The sequence below is a fragment of the Eublepharis macularius genome, chromosome 2 (genome assembly GCF_028583425.1).
Source record: "Eublepharis macularius isolate TG4126 chromosome 2, MPM_Emac_v1.0, whole genome shotgun sequence".
NCBI classification, from domain to species: domain Eukaryota; kingdom Metazoa; phylum Chordata; class Lepidosauria; order Squamata; family Eublepharidae; genus Eublepharis; species Eublepharis macularius.
The window spans coordinates 144,168,193-144,190,861 of NC_072791.1; the positions used below are offsets into that span (position 1 = coordinate 144,168,193).

The 22,669-nt window shown below is 43.4% G+C and overlaps 1 protein-coding gene across 3 annotated transcripts in view; it reads left to right on the forward strand.

Annotated features, from left to right (window-relative positions):
* The window catches only part of LOC129324702 (guanine nucleotide exchange factor for Rab-3A-like), a 40,565-nt gene extending 19,537 nt beyond the window's left edge, over positions 1–21,028 (forward strand). Inside the window, exons 2-11 of one of the 3 annotated variants that reach the window (XM_054972074.1) lie at positions 334–583; positions 2,938–3,033; positions 3,855–3,932; positions 7,069–7,284; positions 9,623–9,751; positions 9,886–9,998; positions 11,352–11,375; positions 12,443–12,542; positions 18,250–18,316; positions 19,282–21,028. In XM_054972074.1, coding sequence (XP_054828049.1) covers positions 334–583; positions 2,938–3,033; positions 3,855–3,932; positions 7,069–7,284; positions 9,623–9,751; positions 9,886–9,998; positions 11,352–11,375; positions 12,443–12,542; positions 18,250–18,316; positions 19,282–19,364 — 1,156 coding nt within the window. In that variant the 3' untranslated portion in view covers positions 19,365–21,028. Of the gene's footprint in view, positions 1–333; positions 584–2,937; positions 3,034–3,854; positions 3,933–7,068; positions 7,285–9,622; positions 9,752–9,885; positions 9,999–11,351; positions 11,639–12,442; positions 12,543–18,249; positions 18,317–19,281 lie in introns of those variants that run through there. The other 2 variants (XM_054972075.1, XR_008596554.1) reach the window with 2 other exon arrangements.
* The last annotated feature ends 1,641 nt before the right edge of the window (positions 21,029–22,669 follow it).

Below are 22,669 nucleotides of genomic sequence, written 5' to 3' on the forward strand. Positions count from 1 at the left end.
GGTAAATTCCCAACCTTCCTAATTTCTGGGATTGGTTTGAAAACAGTACAGGTAGGAACCTCAGAAAGCCAGTATGGTGGTTCATCAAGGGAAAGAACTTCTTTGACCAGCACAACTTTCTAATTTGTCTTCCTTCCCTGTTGTGTACACCCTTACAGTGTGCCTCACCTCACTTCTGCCCTTGGCCATTTCTGAACTCATCTTGTAAAATCAAGTGTTTAAAATTGGTGTGAAATGAAATCACACAAGTAGAGAAATCTATAGGACTTGAATGCAGCATCAAGTGGAGAAAGTGGGAACACATTCTCTATGTTTGATGGATATTTTCTACAGCCAGGCCCAGTTTGAGGAGACCAGGCATCAAGTCCAAAAGCAGGCAGTGGTGGGACAATGGAGGCCACTTGCAACAGCCACCAGAGGACAGGAGCTGCAGCAGCCAGAGCCTGCTGCCAAGGACTGTGTCAGTATGGATGAGAACCAATCCATTGCTCAACTGAACGTCTCCCGCTTGCGCAGTTCCTCTGTGGAGATCCGTGAGAAGGGGTCAGAGTTCCTGAAAGAGGAGCTTCGCAGAGCTCAGAAGGTACATTTTTGCAAAGTGAGAACAACAAAAGTTGTGAGTAGAGTCATGTGTGCTCTCATACCTATGGCTGCGTGATTCTGTATGAGCTGCTTCTGAATTGCTCATCAATAAGTGTTTTGAGTATACCTTAGGAAACTGCTCTTTGGGGCCACTGAAATGTTGTTGCCTTCCAGTTTTTGAGATCTGCATTGATTATCCTCTGTTAAGCTAATGTCTATTAATGAATAAGGCACTGAGTGTGGAAGAAACCAGAAACCCACTGGAGAGACAAGCCATACAAACCATCTTTTAGTATTTAGTGCATTTAAGTTTCCTTTAACATATTATTGCACAGTATTTTATGAGTTTATAAGCTTTATGTGAGCTGTTTACTTGGAAGTGCATTTTATGCCTCTAATAACTGGTGGGTCATTTCCACACGTCCTGGCATAGCACTATACTCATGCAACGAAGGCACCTTCCTAGCATGATTTCTGTTTTTGTGGCATGATGACATCAGGAATCACGCCAGGAAGGCACTTTCGTTGCATGAATTTAGCGATATGCCAGGATGTGTGGAAACGACCGTGGTCTTGGATTTTATACTCATGACAAATGTGTATAATTAATCTTTCTGAGTATTTCTTTAATTACTTCTTGTTTAAAAAGTGTGGTTGATATATCAATACAACTATTTTTCATGTGTTTGATGCTTAATAAAGATTGAGATAAGTCTATGTTCCCTTAATACTTATTAGTTATTACAAAAATGAAACCTCTAAATTCAGAGGCAGAATACTTCTGACTTACAGATGACTGGGACATAAATGTTTGCTTCTGGGCAAAATTCAGAGTACTAGTTTTTACCTTGATAATTTTATGGTTGGTTTTATTATTTTATTGTATTAGTTATGTATTTATTTAAGAGATTTCTATGTTGCATCATCAGAATCCTGCTTGAGGCATCTTGCAATTCAAATAATAAATTAACAATATAAAAACAAGCTAGTAAAACAAGTCCAGGGGCATAAAATAGCATACAATAGACCTCAGACCTGAAGCCGTTCATTTTAAAGCTGAAAAGATTGAACCGCTAATTAAAAATCTAGGTAAAAGGATACATTTTGGCCTTGCAGCTGAAGTAGGTGTCATGTGAACCTCAAGGGGGACAGCATTCCAAAGGTCAGGTGCTACTACAGAAAATACTCTCACACACACCTTTTTATTTTGTGAGCTGCCTCAAGAAGGTCTCTGAAGTGGAAAAATATTAAATTTCCTAGTAGGTATGTGTATACTGCCATGATGCCCTTCTTGTGTCTTTTCCCAGAGAATCTGCTTGGGTTGAGACTGAATTAGACAGGTGGCCCTTGGTCTCATTCTGCAAGAGTGGCCTTATTATGCTTTTATCCTAATAGACCATGACATTGGTAGTTAGTTCATTCTGAGACCCAAAGCAGCTTACATTGTTCACCCAGGAAGATTCCATGACAAAGTGAGGATTTGAACCTGGATCTCCCAGATCCTAGTCTGACACTCTAACCACTACACTACACTATCATAAACATAGGCTGGCAAGAGATCTGTAGTTTTCAAGGTGTGACAGACCTCCCTAAGGAGTTACGAGATGCACTAGAAGAGAGGTGAGCTCTGAGCTAACTTTCCTACTTCCCCATCTAGATGTACCTCAGGGCCAAGCTACAAGTGATGAATGACACAGGTTGGACACTTGCCAGCTTCCCTCAAGTTTTGATGGGAAATGTAGGCAGCTTGGCAGAATGTTGGACAAGTGACAGTTGAAAAGTCCATTGGACAGCAGTCAGAGAGCCAAGCTGCAAGACCAGGATGCCTACGTTTCCCATCAAAACTTGAGGGAAGCTGACAAGTGTCCAACCTGTGTAATTCGTAGCTTGGCCCTCAGTCTGCTTCCAGTCCCTGTTATGATCGGTCATTCTCTAGGCCCATTAACACGGCTAGCTGAACATATTTTTGTGTGGTGTACTTTCTTCTTGGTTTCAGGAAGCTCAGATTATGACTCCTACCACCTCCACTTTCATAATATATTCTGAGAATCTTAGAATCTGGAGAATCAGTAGCCGTAGGGAATGGGGCTGTAGCTCATTGGTAGAGTTCTAGGTTGTATCCCTGGTTTCTCCTGTTAAAAGGATCTCCAAGTATCAGGGATGTGAAAAACCTTTGGCCTTTGAAAATATTGTTGCTTGTTAGTTAAGATAATACTGGCATAGGTGGGCAACTGGTATAAGGGAACTCCTTACATGAGAGTGTCTGTGGGGGAGTTCTACATCCTTATGGTTATATGGGGGGAGGTCCTTGCCGTATGCATGCAGTTTTGGTTTCTCATGTTTTGCCCTCTGCAGGAGTTGAAGTTGAAAGATGAAGAATGTGAAAGACTTTCAAAAGTGAGAGAACAGCTGGAACAGGAACTGGAAGAGTTAACAGCAAGTTTGTTTGAGGTATTGCCCCATTCTTAATCTGAGATCAGAACCTCAAAGGATGTTACTAATCTTGCAGAACCAAATTTAAGACCTCTTTTAAATGACCAGTATACACATGAAGTTTGTGAATATATGCATACGTATGTACATGCACCTATACAGAGCACTTCTCATTCTCCAGCTGTGCTGGAACTGACTGCAGAGAACCAAATTTATACAAATAGCCAGATTACATGTGTGAGACAAGCTATACTACTTCAGACTGTAGGTAAGAGGGTGGCATGTTTGGGTACTCATAGAATAAATTCCCTGCAGTGAGAAAACCAGTATGTTAGAGTGAATAGTTCTTGCCTAGCCTCCTCCTTGGTACAATAATTTTCTGTGTTCAGACAGTTGTTAATTGGGGAACACTGAAGTGAGTGATTTCCCCCGAAAGGCATAGAACCAAGGGCCACAAGAATTGTAATTGTCCTGATAGCACAGCTCGGTTCTGAAGAAGGTCCATCTTCTACAGATGTTACTGTGTGATCTGCTGTGTGTGTGTGCGTGCATGCATGTGTGTGTGTGTGTGTGTAGCACATACAGTAGAGAGACTGTAGCTCACCTTAGCTTAATGTTGCTGATACTTATATAGCATGGTAACTTCGGATCTTCCACATTGGTGAAAGTTTTAAAATTGAAAAAATGCCTTAGACTTAATCAGACTTGCTCTGTTTTTTAAAAAATGGTTGTATATGACTGTACGTAGTATGATTGGGGCTGTGCATTGCATTACATTGAATACCTGACTGCATTATTTACTGACATAATTCTTCATATTTCTTCACTCTTTGCTACAGGAAGCACATAAGATGGTTCGGGAAGCAAACACCAAACAAGCAGCATCAGAGAAACAGCTGAGGGAGGCACGAGGGAAGGTGGGTTCTATCTGTCTTAGAATAGCTACATGTGGTCCCTTTCTCTTCTAAAAAATTATAAATATAGTAGTCAGTATAAAAATCATATAAGATCTTAGAAAAATATATTACGTTTTCTTCAATGAGCTCAGGGCAGTATATATTGTTCACTCCTCCTCTATTTTATCTTCACAACAACCTTTTGAGGTAGCTTTGACTAGGAGAGAATGACTGACCCACTGAATTTCACAGCATGGGATCTGAACCTGGACCTCTGCCCCCAGATTCTAGTCCTCACTCACACCACTGCACCATACTGACTCTCTAACACAGTCACATCATGGAAACAGCATAATGTCAGCCCTTGTTTGTTTAGCATTTCGTAGCATTCTAATTTCTAAATGAATTCCAGTTTTCTCTACAGTTGCTAATGCTTTGATGGTCTTCCATAGCCTGGAGACAAGAGCCATTTTTTCCCATTGTAGCAAATTTTAACACCCCATGCAGGAAGCCTGGGGGTCTCAGGGGGCCTCCACTGTTTGGAATAGGTTAACCTTCCTGCAACAAGTATTTCCTGCTTCCTGGGGACAGTTCCTTCTTGTAGATTGCCAACGAATGGTACGTCTGGTTTTAAGACAGCTAATAGCTGAGTCCATTATCTGAGTCCCAAGTCACTTAGCTTTCCTAACAACATCAATATTTCTAACACCTTGGCCTATAATTTCTTATTTTGAATAGCCCTGGTGTTAAATATCATTGTGCAGGTATCATTCTTATTGAACTAGGTCTAGTTCTTAACAAAACAAAACCAACTGTACAAAGCTTCTTCCTAGGTACTATTTTAAAATAACTCTGTTTATGTAATAGATTGACAAAGTGTTGATATTCATCATAAATTGTGTGTGTGTATCTGCGTGTTTGTGTGTGTGAGAGAGAGACCAAAATAGCACAACAAAAATGCAATTTCAGGTTTATCTGTGACTGAACCACTCTGAACCTTTCCAGGTCCTGTGCCTTTTCCTTGACTGGCTGTTCCCTATTCCACCCACCCCCCTCACAGAAAGGAAAGGGGGACTTGGAGGGCTGCCTTTTGGGATTGGAACTTACAGCTTCCAGTCAGGCAAATTCAACTTGGGTCATCCATCATCCTTTGAGATGATGCAAACTCCTCTATCTGAGGCCTGGGATTAGGAAATCAATCTTTTTTGAGGCTTTGTGGATAAGTACAGAATTGCAGAGTACATGAATGTTTCATTAAATCAATGTCCCAAGTGGCTTTTAGGAAATAAGGACTCTAATAAATGCATAGCAAAGTCAATAAAAGAGGTATTTGATTCTAACTGAAATTTACAGAACTCTTCTAAGGCTGAGAACAGGTAAGGCATTTTTCTGGTGGTTTGCCAAAATGGAGATCATTGAACAATGCAGCAGATTATTGGAGGATGCTACAGGCTGCTGCAGTGCAGTCCCACTCTAAAAATTATGAAGGATCACTGTTGAACTGTTCTTCATATAGCTATGGGCCTAATTAACAAGGGAACAGGATGGTAGAAGTCTTGATCAACCAGTCTGTGAATAAGAAGGGGGGACATTGAGGACACTATTGACTAGGTGTTATAGTTTCAGCAGTTGGTAGAACCAGTTTATCCAGCATCTCTGCTATAACCAATACCCAGAAGAAATGCCTAAAGGCTTTTGAAAGGAACCCACAGATAGTTGTTGAGAAATGTAGGCAGATGATCCTATTGTTTGTGGCTGCAGCACCATCTATTGGCAGGGTGAAAGCAAAACACCAAAGATTTTCTGTCTCTTTATGCAGTTGGCGCCTTGAGTGTATGCAGTTGGTAATCCAGCCAAATGAAGTAGAAATGCTGAATTTATGGTCCAGGGATTTTTACATTTTAGCTTTTCCAGCTCTGACTGTGAGACAAATAAGGGGGAGGGGAAGAACAAGGATTAGCTGGCCAGAAATGTATTAACACCCCTGCCTTGCCAAAGAATTTCTGCTATTATTACTGAAAACCTTTGCTTCTCTCAAATTTCATGTGTTGGTTTCCCTGTGTAATATCACCACAAAAGTTTGTTTTAAAATTGTCAAAAATGGATTCTCTCTTTAATTTTGGGCCAAGTAAATTTTGCCCACTGTTTGGATACTTTCTTTACCACTCTTTGACTTCTACAAAGTTAGCCAGCACAGCTTGTCTAGAAACCTGCATTATTTGTCAGTCCCCTATGCAGGAAACCCCCTATTTATTTATTTATTTATTTATTTAATCATATTTATATTCCGCCCTCCTCGCGGAATAGCCTGGGTATAAATCAAATAATAGTTTTCTGTAAGCAAAACTACAAATATACCCAATACTGCTAAGAGCGTGCTGCAAAGAGATGCACCTCATCCTGCTTTGGAACATGTATTTCAGCTACCTGAGAGGCAGGAAAAGGATAAAGGTTTAAAATATTAAAAAAAACAAGTTTTGTAGTAAATAAAGTGTATTTGGATAGAAACAGTCTCACAAAGTCATAATAGGACTAGCCGTCCATTTGGATATCAGATTAAACTTTGTAATGCTGGAATCACTGGCTCTTTAATAATATCAAACACATTATAGCATATAAATTGTTGCCAAAATTATTCACATTTTAACAATAAACACATCCTTTAAAATGTTGTATATGTTTTTAGTACACATAGGAATTATCATTATCTAATGTTGCAGGTTTTTGAATAAAACTTTTTATGCTAAACACTTTAAGCCAGTAAAACTTTGCCTTTCACTCATCTAAAAAGGAAATATTTTAAGGGATTTCTGTTAGTATGCCCCCAAATTTTCCATTTTTTTTCTGTTGGGAAACTGAAAACAAGTCATTCAAAAGAAGGGGGAAAGGGTTTTTTTTTTAACGTTTGTCTGGTCCTTCGTTTCTGTACAATAGTGAATCTAAAACATCTTGAAACACTTTGTGACCCCTCTAGAATTTTCAAAAGCTAATGGAGTTGAATGGGGTTGAGTGAACTACTAAATATTCCCCAAGACCAGACAGTGGCCCCATACTACCTGGATTTTGGGCAGGACATCTGCTTCCTTTGTAGGAACTTGTCCTTTGCTGACCAGAGAGGACAATGTTGGACTCCTAACCTTTCTATTCTGACACCCAGATTGACATGCTGCAGGCAGAAGTGACAGCCTTGAAGACTTTGGTAATAACATCCACTCCTTCCTCTCCAAACCGGGAGCTGCACCCCCAGCTCCAAAGCCCTTCAAAAACAACCTTCAGGAAAGGGCACGGACGCAACAGAAGCACCAGCAGCGCTGTTGTCACTGCCACAAGCCAGAGCACACCGTTGGAGCCAGTTAGCAGTGAGTTCAAAGAGGTGCGTCCACTTTATTTGCCAGCTTCACAGCTTGGGGTGAGGTATAGGGGTTGCTACTAAGCCTGGAGAAAAATGTCCTGTCCCTTTTAATAGAGGATTAATGGGTGATGTGGTTTACCTCTATGCCATTAAAAATCTACAACCCATGTCCACACACTAAGCCTCTATTAGAGAGATAGGACAGTTTTTGCTAATCCTCTTGGCAACCGTAGTAAGGTACTGGTTACTGCATACTTTCCACAGGGGTGATATGATCAGGGGTCCGAGGAAAGGTCTTTTGTCTTGAGAATCTTTCTTTGTTCCATTAAAGCAGGGGATCAAGTAACCTGCACTGATTGTGTGAGCCTGGGCAGGTTCTCAAGCTGCACCAGGCCAAGCTCAATAATAAAAGGCTGCTAGGGGTGTGTGTTGGGGTTCTTTAAATCCAAGCATAGGTCAACACTTGAAAGATCTCCTTAGATGCTGGGGAAAGATCTCCTTAGATGCTGGGGATGCCTGATGTTTCTTGAGGGGCACTCAGCACCTTTATGAGTAGGGTCTTTCTCTCCTTCTCACATCATTTTGCTTTCTCTCTTTGTCTTTCTGTCTATCCATCTGTCTGACTGTCTCATTCCTTAAAGTCTGGGGTGCCCACTCTTCTCTCCCTGCTTCTCTGTATCGTCCCTGCGAAGGCGATCCACATCACTTATGAGCCAGGCTGGCAGTCCCTGGCAACAGACTCTTCCTTCTCTTCTTCTCCCTCATGGCAGGTAATCTCTCTCAACTTGGGGCAGTAGTAGGGTGACCCCAATGCATAGGAGGACCAGTCTTCTGTAGTAGGTGGGGGAGGGAATGGTCACTTTGGCAGGTAAATCTTCTTATGCAAGTATGAGAAAACCTACTCTTATTGAAAATCCTTGTTTGCAAATATAATAGACCAGGGGCCTGGTTCTGCTTCACATTGGGTCACCCTAAATGTTAACAAAGGTACTGAGGTTGAGGAAAGACAGTAAAGTTTGGGCACAATAGCCTCTTACACCTCCCACGTTTGGGTTCTTTTTTTTCATACTAACACCCATTTTTTGTTTTATTTCTCTTAATTGTTTTTCCATATTGTGGCTCTGAAGTTGTCTCCTTGCATCAGGTGAGCAGCATCTGTAGCATAGTGCTTCCATACTGTCCACTCAGACTTTTCTTTGGGGGTTGGGCATCTTTATTCACTTCTTATGTTCTTCTCATGTCTGTGTCTGTTTTCTTTATCAAATATTTGGGTTTAATAATAATGGCAGGGAGGAGCAAAAATAATTATCTAAATATGCACTTTTGGGATCTGCTTCTTCCTTAAAGATCCACACAGACTTGGAACAGCTCAGTTGCTTCTGCTGTTCAGCAGTGTGCCTCATATTTGAGGTATTCTGGGATTTCCTAAGCCTGAAGGGCATGCTGGGAATAGTTGGGGTTGCAGGATAGTGGAACAGAGAGAAACTGGAGTACCCTCTGGATTTTGGAACTGAACCCAAGCTTTCACAAAGAGTCTTTTGCCTCTGAACTTTACAGTTCTGCTGGTGAAGACCTAAGGTTCCTGGAAACTGGAAAATGAATGCAGAGAGAAGTTCCTCTACAGGAGGGCAAGCAAGAACGTCTTATCTGCTTAAAGAGGGACTCCTTGCATCCTCCTTTTTTCTCCCAGCATGCTTAGTTGCATATATGCTCCATAATCTTCAGGATTCCAAATCTTCTGATTCTGGTCCAAAAAGCATCAGAGCAGATACTGAAATTATTTTTCTTGAATTTGTCTCTCCCCCCATGGATTTTGAAGGTCCTTGCCAGGATGGGAATTGGATTTTCTCTGCAGTAGTGGGGTAACAACTAAGCTCACAATGGACAAATGTTCTCCTTCTTTTCCTGGAATACTAGTGGGATTCACTCACTTTATGGCTCTCTCTCTCTCTCTCTCTGTGTCTCATTAGGGGTTCATTCTGTAGGTAAACAATAGAGGGAGTTAATCTTGCTTGTATCCAGTGGCATGTAGAGTCCCAAAACCTTTGGCTTTTCACAGGCTTATGGTTAAGGGTGCTCTTGCTTGTTTAAGGTGATATGGTTGATGAAAGATGCCCTCTTCTTGGTGTTTCCTTGGCATGCTTCTTTCATCTTTGTGTAGTTACTGCTATGTGTCTGGAGTTTTTAAAAATTCTAAGGCACTCTGGTTCACTTGTCACACATAGTCTGCTTGTTAACCTCATAAGCTGCACAGTGAATACTGTCTATTTTGAGGTAACTTCTTGTATACTAATAACTTGTTGTCTTGTCTGGTGTCCTCTTCTTCTGCCTTCCATTCCATGCATCTCTGTCACTGCAGGTGGATTCCATCTTGTTTACAGAATTCCAGGCTTGGAAGGAGTCTCCATCTTTGGATAAATCATGTCCATTTCTTGAGAGGATATACCAGGAAGATGTAGGGCCTTGTCTGGACTTCACCAAACATGAGGCAAGTTCAAAAAGAGTTTTGCTGATATCACCCCGCCCACCTTGCTCCACTAAGGTTACTTTTAACAATAGCTCCCTATTTGTCATCTTGCCTTGTTGATCTGAATATCCTGCCTTTTGTTTCCTTTGCTGCAGCTGTCAGAACTGGTTCAGGCAGCTGTGGAGCAGAACACTCTTACCATTGAACCAGTGGCTACCCAGGCTCTCCCTGTGGTGAAGGTGTCAGCCATTGAGTGTGGTGGGCCAAAGTAAGGAACTCTTTCAGGTGTCTGTGTTCCTTATCTCCATAGATGCATGGGCACCGATTCCTTCACTGCTGCACCAGCAATTTCTTTTATGGGTCAGATCCTTCTGCTTACCTGTCCATGGAATTCCACTCTTTTCAGTCACTGTGTCATGAGTCTGTCAACTTTGATCACTAAAACCATAATAATGACCTTGAACAACCTAAGTAGTTAAAATGGTGGTGAAATCAGCAATGACATAAGCCCAGCACATTTCAAAGTAAATCTTCACTAGCTTTCTAAAAGCCCATAGTGAATACGCCTGGCAAGCTTCACCAGGGAGGAAATTCCAAAGAGAAATCTCTGCTCTGAGAAATCTCTGCTCTGTCAGTAGCAGAAGTCAAGTCCTGTAAGTTGATCAGTAAGCACTGGGACCTTGTATGGGAGAAGAAATCCCTTCTCTCTCAGGCCTTTGGTCTCCAGACACACTTTGAATGGAAACCAGCTGCACTGAATGTAACTGCAGTTAAGGAAAAATATGTACAAGTCTTGTACCTTGCTCCTCCCCCCTCCCTTTTTGCCTGGTGAATCACAATTTAACACAAATTCTGATTACCCCTGATAGAAAAATGCAGGTGTATGGGCTTAGAACCCCAGTTAGCATGGAGAGAGGTCACTGGTAGCCATATTTAGACAAAATTCTCATTGTGAGAGGGGAAGAGCAAGGGGTGAATGCCTAGGTTTGTGCACACTTTTCCTCGGTTGTGCTTACATGTAACATCCAAAAGAAGCCTTCTTTTGTGTCTGCACCATGCAGCCATTCTTCATTCTCTGTTCACTGACCCTTCAGTAGTTAGGGAAAAGCATCTTTTTCTGGCTACTGTTGCTGTCGAACAGTACCTGCAGATGCACTTTCATTCAGGTGGTCCCAGGTTCAATGCCCAGTATCTTTAGTTAAAAGATCTCCAAATGCCTTGGAGAAGTGTTGACAATCAGAGCAAGCAATGCTGAGCTGAATAGGTCAATGATCTGATTGTATATAAAGCTGCAGCATCTATTCATAAGTGTGGACTGATGCAGAGCAGTGTGATCAGAACAATGGAGACCCTAAATTTGGAACTTCACTGGCAGGGTCTAAACTTGGGGTTTCTTGTTTCTAAGCAATGGTCTATTGCCAGTGAAAAGCCACCTTTCACAGTTTCACAAGGCAGGGCCATGAAAGCAAGCAATTGAGGTTTCTTTTCTCTCCCTCCCCACCCAGTATCCCTCCTTGCTGTTTTCATGCATGTCAACCCCATGTAATGAATTAGTTTTGTATTTTTATCCTGATTTTTGGTTTCCTCCTTTTTTCCTTTGTTTGGTCTCTTCTTCTCACAGTGGGTTCCAGTCCCAAATCGTAACGTAAGTGATTTTTTAAAAGCCAATGATTAACAGATATTTGCTCTGCTAATAAGTTACTAACACCTATTTTCTCTTGAGTTTAATATTGTAGATAGCCAGTAACTTAAAAGAAATCCTGATGGTTACTGCATGGAATGCACACTCTGTAAATTCAGGCTTTATTACTGCCTGGAATTGGTAGCCTGATGTTCTGCAATACTGGGAATAAAAGCCCCAGCAAGGTCTCTGTGGTGGTCCATACTTTTCAAAGCTTTTGTGGAATTGTAAGTTCCCGTAGCTTTCAGAGCTGCTGTTCACTTCTTAACCAAAGCTAATGTTTTACTAGTGTTCTCTACTATCAAGCCTTGACACAGAAAACTGCTCATAAATAGCTTGGAAAGGCTTCCTGTCATTTAATAAAGTTTCTTCTTCTTGGAGAGAAGCAATATTAGTCCAATGTTGCAAAAAAATTAAGAGATGGTGCCAGAATACAGTATATCTTGAATATAAAAAATTACATGTCTACAAATTAGGGTTACTAGCCCCCCTTACCTCTAAAGCAGGGAATGGGGGAGTCACCAGGCAGATGGAGGGGCGCCAATCCTGTTGTCTCTGCATTATTTGGAGACCCCAATGATGTCACTTCCAGTTGAAAACTAGAAGCTATGGGGTCTCAGTAGGACCAAAATTGGCCCCAAATATAGTGTTTTTGCTATGTTTGGGGCTGGTTTGGCCTCGCTGAGACCCCTTTAGCTTCCAGTTTTCAGCCAGTATGTCACTGGGACCTCTGGAGTGTGCATGCACATCTTTTGCTGTGTGCTGTAGTGGCTTCTGCCTGCCTCCCCGTATCTTTCCCCCATTCTGGCCATATGTATAGTGGCAGGGGTGAAAGGCGAAGGGTAGGGCATCCCTGTTCCCAGCGGGGGACTGGCAATCCTACCACAAATCCTCAAAATCACAGTACTAAAATTCTTTACCTGGAAGTTAAGGTCTCTGTTTCTGGTTTAGCTTTTAGCAGCTTGTTTAGCTTGGTGTATTCTTACATTGAAGTACAGGTTTTCACTGAACTGTTGATTTTCCCTTTACAGGAAGTGTGCTCTGAGTGGCCTTTCCCGAGCATGCAGACATCGCATTAAACTGGGGGACTCTGGGAACTATTACTATATTTCTCCTTCCTGCAGGGCCAGGGTAAGTCTCAGTTAGGCTTGACAGGTCCCTAAGGGAACCTGGCACTTACCTTTTTGCCATCGTCATGTGCACACAAAATGAGCGCTCGTGGCGTGATGACATCACTTCAGGAAGTGATGTCATCACACAGGCCCCAGGAGTGCTCCTGGTCTTCATGCCTAGATGGGCCAAATCAACCAATGTGAAGCCTGAGAGCACTCCTGGGGCCTGTGCGATGGCATCACTCCTGGGAATCATGTTGTCATGCCGCTCCAGGAGTGTACCCTGGGAGGCCTGTTCCTGTGCCTTTTCCCTCTACTGGCCAGGTGGGTGGTGGCAGGGGAAGGAGGCTGGGAGCTGAGACCATCTACATGGGGCAGGGGTAGCAGCAGAACTGGATTTCTGCACAAACTAAGGGCCAAGCTACAAGTGACGAATGACACTTGAATGGCAAGTGTATTTCTCCCTGTTCACTTGCTCTCCACTCAATCCACTTGCCGTTCAAGTGTCATTTGTCACTTGTAGCTTGGCCCTAAGTAAACTACAGTTTAGTACCTCAGATTACAGGGCCTCTAAATAATTTTTTTTTAAAAAACCCTTTAAAATGACTAAATTACTATTTTTGGTAATGCTATGGGGCATCATAAACTTCACATAGCCTTGAGCCTCAGCATGCCTTAATCCAGCCTTGGATAGCAACTCCAAAGTGAAACAATCTAATCCTCAACGGGCCCTGCTGAAATCCATATATAAGCCTTGTAAGAATATTTATTTATTATTAAAAGTTTGTGACATGTTTTCATCTACATAGTCCTGACCTGGAAATACTCTTCTCTAGAGGGAGGGGAATTTCTGTGGAGAGGCTGCCATAAGGTGTTGGGAGAAAGAAAACCCTGTTTTAGTATGCCAGAAATTACAGATAAGATGGAAGAACCTGAAAAAATTGCAAGAGGTTTTGGAAGGGAGTCATTCAAGTTACACACGCTCTAAAGCTCCCAACACAAAAGGTGTTCACATGCAGGCCAAATTGGGATTAATAGGACTATGGACAGAGGTCCCTGTGAAGATTGAAGGCCATTGCTGTGATGGATTCATGGTCTCAAATGATAATAATTTTAAAATCCTTTTATGATCAGATGCTGAAGAATTTACCTGTTCAGGCTTTAACAGGATTGGGGTTGTGGTTGTAGCAAAGGAGAATATCCTTATGAAGGTTACATTATACTAAATTTAGAATTTCTTGAAGAGGTTGTTGGAGTAGGAAAAGACCAAAGGGGACTCTGATGTGTCTGTGCTGTTGGGGATAGATTCTTCTTTAGGATGCACAGCTGAGATACTGGTTTACACCCTGAGACTGTTCCACCTGTTTTAGTTAACTATATTATGCTGGAATAGTTCCTAATACCTAGGTTAGATGGTGCTGATTGGCAGGAATCACAACTACAGGATAAAGATATATGTAATATTCTGACTGCAGAACAGGCTAAACAGCGTCCAGCTGTGAGTTTGCTACAAACCTCTGAGGCCAAGCTATTATTGTGAGAGGGGCAAACTTAAACAGGTCAGTGGGGTGTTGCACTGGATCTTGATAGTGCCATTATTTGAGCAAAGGAAACAATGGATCCGGCTCAGGAAACACTGGACTCTTGCTATGAGAGTCTTACATGATGATTTTGAGTATATGGGGTTGGAACATATTTGGACCTCATCAGAAGCAGATTTTATTGATCCTGTATTGCAGAAGATATACGCAAGAAATGTGAGACGCGCTTAGTGCTTTCAGAAGAAAGACTTCATCTGCTAGGTGTGCATATTTGGAAACAATTTCCACCAGCTGATCTTTAAAATTGGTGTGTACAGACTTCCTGTCACTTGAAGTAGATCAGAAGAAAATATGGATCATATTGATCATTTTATTCAACATGCTCAGGTGTATCAGTAAGCACCAGAAGAAAAGTACAATTGCACAAATTTTCTGTTTTTGGGTTGCCAGCAAGAATACATATTGATCAAGGAAGGGACTTTGAAAGTAATCTTTTAGAGGAGGTATTTACAATAGCTGGGATCAAGAAAACCATACTTCTCCTTATCACTCATGGGGAGAACCACAGCCTGAGTGTTTTAATAGAACGCTCCTGAATATGCTGGTCAACATGTTGTGTATCTAGTGCATGCAAAGTGACACAGAATGATACCACTGGAGTCACTCCATATTCTTTGATGTTTGGGTGTGAGCCACACCTAACAATCGATTAATGTTTTGGTGTTTCAGCAGAGGGAGAGAGCCCTCAGAATTGCCATCAGTATGCCAATAAGCTGCATGAAAAATTGCAGGAAGCCTACTGTCTTGCAACAGCAGCTGCTAGAAAGAATATCAACAGGCATAAACACCACTGTCATGGTAGTGTGTGTTCTCAGGAACTTCATCCAAGAGATCGAGTTATGTTGAGGAATGTTGCAGAGAAATGCAAAACAGGAAACTGATGGAAAGCTGTGCTTTACTATGTGATGAAGAAAATGGGGAATTTTTGTCAGTCTATACAATCAAATCTGAAATAGGCTATGGAACCACATAGACAGTACATCTTTGTTACCCATCGAAGAATTAGCATTTCATGTGACCCAAGATGTTCAGCAACAAATTCCAATAAGGAAAAATCCAACAGGACAGCATAGTATACCTGGCTCAGAGAGTGATTCAGATAACGATGAGTCTCTCTACATGAGATGCCTCGGTGCGTGTTTGTCGAGTGTAGGGAGACACAATGTTAGCCAGGAAGCATAGTTTAAAAAGATGGACCCAGTGGGGACTGCTCCTCAGAGGGTTTGTTAATTTCATCGCCTCCCGAAGGCTCTGTCAATTTCATCTCTCCAGTATAAAACTGTGTGGGATTGTGACCAGAAGGCATTGAGGAATGGAAATGGGCTGGAGCTGCCTTCCAGAGCTGGGTTTATAATGGGCTGAAGTTTCCCTTCTGGCATTTCACAGCCCCTTCTCGTGGCTCCAGTGTCTAGCGAAGCCTTTGCCCTGCTGCTGCCTCTGTCTTTTAAAACTACCCTTCCCAGCTAACATTGCATCTCCTGGCATGTGTTCTTCATGTGTCAGATGTCTCATGCAAAGAGACTCTGAGAGAAACCAGTCAGATTTCTGGTTCATTAAACCCAGAAGCAGAGCCATCTGCACTCTTAGCATCTGAACCAGAAAGTCTGATGGATCTAACTCCATCATCAGATATTTTGTCTTATGCGCCTAACAGCCCTGGTGAGGGACAGTATCTTCTTAATCCAGAGGAGTTAGCTGTGTTAGTCTGTAGTTGCACCTTTAAGACGAACCAACTTTATTGTAGCATAAGCTTTTGAAAACTACAGCTCTCTTCGCCAGATGCATCTGATGAAAAGAGCTGTAGTTCTCGAAGGCTTATGCTGCAATAAAATTGGTTACTTTTAAAAGTGCTACTGGACTCTTTACTATCTTCTTAATGAGTCATAGGTAGATAATGAAAATATTGTCTTAGGTAATGAACAGAATTCCACTGTAGTTCACCCTCATGAGATAAAGAAACAACTACCTAGCAGAACTGAGGCATCCAGTCTTAATAGAAGGGTCAGGGAGATTAAATCTGTGCAATGTTTGACTTGAGCTCCAGGAGTAGTACGTGAGCGGCCCACTCTCATAGCTTATAGGCTAGTGAGTGTCTTGGCCAACTTCTGCACATTCAGAAGGGAGAGAGTGTGAGTAATACAATGGGTATAAAATAGAGGTACTATAGAAATGTGTTGGGATGATAAATGTTTAACTGGGGAGACAATGTAAGCCTTGTAAAATTATTTATTATTGAAAGGTTTGTGACATGGAGCCAGAGTGAATGGTTGCCTGGCACCAGGACAGGAGAAAGGCGGGGGGCAGGGGAGACTCCCAAGGGACAAGCAGGGAAGAAGCTGAGGCTTTTTTCTCCAGAGGAAGTGGAGAATTTTTGAAAAGTAGTTTGAGAAGAAAAATGTGTGGGGGTGGAGAAAGGAAGCTGGCAGAAGAGTGGCCATCTTCTGGTGTGGGTGTTTAATCCCGAGTGTTTATGGGACTTCTGTGGCAATTGTGAGGAAAAATGGCTTCTCAGAGCTTTTGGAGAGACCTCACCAAGTGTGCATTGCAACCTATCTGCAGTTTGAGAGCTCAGAGACTAAAGAGACTTCCTTCTCTTTTCACTAGGCTTGCTATCCCCCTGCCTGATGTGGGGGAAACTTTGCACCCCCTTTGCCAGCCTGCCTGACTTCAGCTTTAAAGGACCTTCAGGGAATCTGCAGGAGCCTGCTATGTGGAAGGAGGGGGGTATACCTCACCCTCACACCCTGTCCATCCACTTGCAGGTCCCTTCAACCTGACATTGTCCCAGCTGCCTTGCATGACAGCTGTCCGTGCCCAGCTGTCGGTCTTCCTCTCCGTTGTTCTCTCATTCCTTCTTCCTCTCTCCTCCACCACATCACACTCCTATACAACCCACCATGCCCTGTGGGTGGACTTCCTTTAGATCATGTCCCTCATTCCAGGCTCCACCTGCCAGGCCACACCCCTCTTTTGCCTCCTAGCATTGGCTGCCTCAAGCAGTTGCACCTGGGGAGGTTGCGTTGGACAGCTACAGCTGTGCTCTCTTGGCTGGCTGCCAAGCTTCCTCTGCTCTGACCTTCCAGCAGCCTCAGCTGGTCTCTATTACTCCCTTCCTCCCTGTTTGCAGCTTGGGGCATGGCCCTGTGCTGCTTCTGCTGTCCTGCCGGTAAAGTGGCTGGCTGGCTGTCCCTATTTCTTGTGACTTCTCCCTCTGCCCTGGCTGCCTCTTGGCTGCCCTTATTTCCCCTATCAGGACTCTTCGTCTCCCACTGGAGGGTGGGGCTGGCTAGTTTCCACCTGCTCCTTCTGATCCTCTGGGGCTTGGGAGCTGCTCCACCTTCCTGTGGCTGGGTTGCCTCTTTCTCCCCCTCTATTGTTGATCCATGCTGGCCCAGGGTGTCTGTTGGGGAGGCTGGGTAGTGGTCCTTCAACTGTCTCCCACCCCTGCTTCTTGGTAAGTCCGGGGGATGAGCCTCAGACTCCGGACACCACTCACCTGGCTGGTGGGAGGGTACAGTGTTGGGAGAAGCATGTGCTGCCATGCTCTCCCATTGTTCGGGTGATGGAGGAATTGTGGTGGACACTGAAGCCAAATGCTGTGAAATCCATCCCTCTGGTTTGCTCTGTCAGTACTGGCTTCTGGCTCTGGGTCAGCCCTGGTGGGGCTGTCTGGATTGAACTGTGGGAGGGACTTTGGTATGGGTGGCAGAGCTTCTTCCCTTTTAGGCTTCCCCATGCAAAGACTAGCAGTATGTTCATTTCTTTATTTTTTAAAAAAATTCTGCCCGTGTAGCAATGTAAGTGTGCACAAAAAATTAAATTGGGGTAGGGTATCATAATGTCACTAATGATGACAGCACTCTTGCTTGAGAATCCTGATTATTTAAGGCATGTGAGGAAGAAAATAAACCAACTCTACAACTGGCAAAATGCAGAGGGAGGACAGACATGCAGAAGAACAGTCCCCAAACTGATTTCAACTGATCAACTGCTAAGAAAATCAGGAATACATCAAGTGTGCGGGAAAGCTCTTATTATGCTGCACATATAGACCAAGCCTATGTAACTGGGTGACAGAGGCAAAATGGGACTTGTTAAATCTTAGAAAGTTTTTATTTCATTTAGATTACAGCAGTTTGCAACTTCTTCACCTACATTCGCTATATCCAGCAGGGACTGGTAAGGCAAGATGGTAGGTAACCATTTTTCTTCTCTACCATTCCTCCTCCCCTTACATGTGGAGGCCTTGCTGCTCCCTGTTGGTCAGGCTATTTAACCAGCCTATTTGTTGTAATGGGATCAGTTGAATTAGCCCTGAGCATGACCCTAGCAGGGAATCACTTTCCCTTTATAAATCCCGCTAGAAGGTGGCTTGGGATGTGTGATGTTCCTTTCTATCTGAATGAATAACTGTGGGTTGGGGGAGCACATTTTGTGCATTGGGGGATGAGTGGGTAGAATCAGGTCAAAATGCTAGAGAAGCAAGTGGAGGTTTGTCTGGTTAGAAGTCTGGGTTCAACTGCAATATTTGAATCGGGGCCACTTTCAGCCAAGGACATATTGGACAAAAAATACATTGGGGTGATTCACTATACAGATCAGTCCAAGAACAGGTGAGGTGCATGAGAAAGGCGGACTCAGGAAAGTGGAGAGAAGACAGAAGTCTGTGTGGTCAGTGGGTTAGACTAGGTTTGGGAGGGGGGACTGGTTCAAACCCCTGCCACATACTGGGTGACCTTGGACTTGTCATTCTCTCAGCCTAACCTACGTCACAGTATAGGTCTTTCGGCTTATGAGCCCAAAGTTGCACATCTGTTGCAACTGGCTGAATGATAGGGAGCAATCTCTCTTGGCCATTCTGGATGTAACTGTACCTTACATTAGCTTGTTGAAAATGGGCTTGCTCTAGAAAGGAAGGCAGGATTGTCATCCTCCCGTCTTCCAAAGCTATGTAGTAGGAAAGGATTTTGACAGATGCTGCTTCCCATGTTCTGTAGGGGGAGTTCTGTAGATGGAGAAGGCTAGCTGAGCTGCTTGCCTGCCCTGTACTCTTCTAGGCTAAAGAACGCTGGACCCCAAGATGGCATTTCTGGAGTGGGATGCAGAACAAGCTGTATAGACTTCTTACTTGCTTCTCCTTTTGCTTTTGCCTTGCAGCGGAACTGATGTACTGGGAAATCATGCGGCTCCGGAAGGAAATGTCCCTCACCAAATTGGGATTCTATTCCAGTGAAATGTAGATTGTCATTGCCCATTGTTACCATACATATATACCACCTGGCAGACAGATGGCTTGGTGTAGCCATCTGTTAGGAATGGAAACTAGCAAATGCAACCAGAAGTCTGAAGGAGCACCAGTTTTCTCTGTGAAATCATTTGCTGCTTTCTGAGTGCACCTACAAAATGCAGATTTGCTCAGCAACCTCTCGATCTTCGGCACAATCAAGTGAGATTACTCACAGAATTGTTTTTCTATGCCTTCTGCAACCAGCTTATGTCTAGTATATTCTTGAACTATTTGCTTCAGCAAGTCCTCAGAGCCCTACATTGAACCAGGCTGTCCTTGACCCTGCTTGTTGCTTGGAGTTACGAATGTACCTGGGCAATCTCACCTAAGAGAAAGATTTGAGCTATAATTCCATTTGTCACGCCAGCTGTTGCCAGGGCGGGATGTGTGTGTGTGTGTGCTTTTCAAATGCTAGCACTACACAATAACCTTGCTTGATAGACGCCAAGTGGGTGTTATGCCAGTGCTTCCCAGGCCTCTGTCCTCTGAGGAGCCTGCGAGATTCAGGCTGGAGAGACAAGAGTCACAAAGAATGCTTTTGATTCTGTTTATAACTCAGGGTTTGCCATTTGGGTTGTATAACAGACCCCATACTTGACCCTGTGAAGGCAGGCATGTATTCTAGGCCAAACTTCTGACTGGAGCCTCAGTCACGATGCAAGAATGAGGAAATTGCATAACAGTGGGTGTCTTACAACTATGTGGAGGTCAGTAGCTTGAGGCTGCAGATGTTTTTCTCCACAGTCCAGTGGGGGGGGGGACTTGGCTACCATATTGGTTTTCCAAGGAGTGGCTCCTGTCTACTTACATCACCATGTGTCTCACTTAGATTCCTTCACTGTACTCTGTTACCATCTAAACACCAGCTGGAGGTTCACTTCCACTCTGTTACTGCAGAATCTTGTGTAAGGCAATTTGCCACTGCTCAAAATCCCCACCAGACAGCTGTATCTGTCAGAGAATTATCCCATGCATTACTTTTTGTGCTCTATTAATGTTAAAGGTAAAATTAATTTGTACCATAAAAAATAGAGTTCATATTGACCTCAGCTCTTGAATTTTCTAGAAAGATTGTTGGTTTGTATCAATTCTCTGTTTTCTTTTTTCTTAAGGAATAGGTGGATGGATATGACAGATTTCAGTTAGTTATGACAGTTAGTTTTGGCTTTCTAAATGGCAAGCAGACTTGATTTTGAATTTGAAAACCACCGAGATGGAAGGCCTGTTAAATGCTAGCAAAGCAGAAAGTCTCTCCTAGCTTTTGGTATGGATGCTAAATCATGAGACTTCTCTTGAGGGCATGGTGCTTAATTTTCAAGACCAGCATTGCTGGCACTATCTTCTCTCTGCAGGTTATATCCTCTTCCCTGAAGGCCTTTCTACTTGTTCTCAGAATTAAGGGGGCTGTTCAATGGTTTATTCATTGGAGAAGGCATTCAGCACATGTTCAAAAGTGCTCATTTTTTCTACATTCCATTGATGGTCTCTGACATTGAGAATGGAGATTCAAGGTTAAACACTGACACTTATTAACCCCCAAGTATGCTGCTGTATTGATGTCCATAACCTACAGTGAAATGAATGTTTGGTTGCCTGGAATTAAATCATTTCGTCTGCCATAGTGCTTGGTTGTATCATCTCAGACATTATGGGGCATAAAGACCCTGCTGGTAGTGAAGTGCTTTGAATACAGTACTGCTGCCCCTTGTCTCTTGATGCCCATCATGTCTGCCTAATTATGTGTCATCTCTGGTACTCTCAGTGTCTCTCCCTGGTGGAGCAGCATTGTATGAACTTTGGAAGGAAATAATTGCCCATCTTTGGTACTACATTGGGACTGTGTGCAATGGAGAAAGTTGTTTGGTTTTATTGACAGCAATGCCTTTTTAAAGTAATCTTTCCTTAGCATTACAGGTAAGTGAAAGTCCTGTTGGACCTGGTGATGCTTACTGCACAGTGGTCCTGGCAGTCATACCAGTACTTGATATCATCTTGATATTATCTAGTAGCACATGCATGCTAAGGATTATATATATATAATATATATATACGTATATATACACAAAATAAAAGTTCTCCCCAGGGATGTATCTGGGAGAAAATATTAATGGATCTATGCTTCCAAGAGCACAGATTGCAACAACAGTTCTCCAGTGGTCTGAGTGGGGCAGTCATAACCAATGGTAGCTCCTCCTCCTTCTCTTGCGCAGGGTCGGACCAATTTTTTGCGATCCTGTAAGGGGGAGGGGCTCCCAGACTCGACAGTTTTTTCCGGCCCTGCTCAGCAGGAACACGGACCTTTCGCTCTTTAGAGCAGCAATCCTGGAAGAAGATCAAAAGACAAGCAGGCGCGAGGCTAACTTGGGGAAAAAGGAAGGACGCGTTCCTCCCCCCCCCTCAATCCATCAGTAGAAGTGGCAGGAGCCGCACAAATGAGCAGCAGAGCTGACGTTCCTAGAGAGCTAGGGCCCAGCTACTGCAGAGGCTGAAAGGAGCGTGTGTGCACGAACGCAGCAACAGCCGCGAAATCGAGGAGAGCTTTGCACCAAAGCGGCAACAGCCTCTCCAAACGTGCTGGGACGGTGAGTAAAATCAACCTCCCGTGGAAGGGAGGGCGGGGGGAAACCCTTGCCACAATTGATTAGAGCCGAAACGGATGCATTCCGTAATGGGGGGTGATTGCTCTGAGTCTTAGCCTGACCACATTGTAACACTCGCCCCACCACTTTCGTTTTTAGGCAGGAAAAGTTTGCTTGGTGGGAATGGCGGCAAAGGCAGGCCCATCAGAGCCTAAAGTGCCTGAAACAACTCTTAGTGGCATAGAATCCCCAGGATCACCAGTATCCATGCCTTCTGCACTGGGGGATAGGCATGATAGCCAGGACCCTGATCTCTCTGGACAAGAGGCAAAAGCTAACATTTTAGCATGGCTAAAATCTGAAATAGAGAAAGGAATTGCCAATGCTGTGAAGGACCTTAAAGGGCAAGCTGCGCCTCAACAGAAGCCCAAGCAGTCACTAGTTTCTGCAAAAGGGAAAAGGCCTGCAAAATCAACCACCCACAGCAACCCAAAGAGGAAGAGGGTGGAAAATGACAGAGTTTCCAGCGACTCAGAGGAGTCCCAGTGGGTGTCAAACTCATCCCATCAGTCCTCAGACAGTGAGGAAGGGGAGCTCTCTGAGGAAGAGGAGGAAGACATGGGCCAAATTCAAACTAGGCTTTTTCCTCCAGAGGTGTATTCTAAGCTTCTGGCAAAGG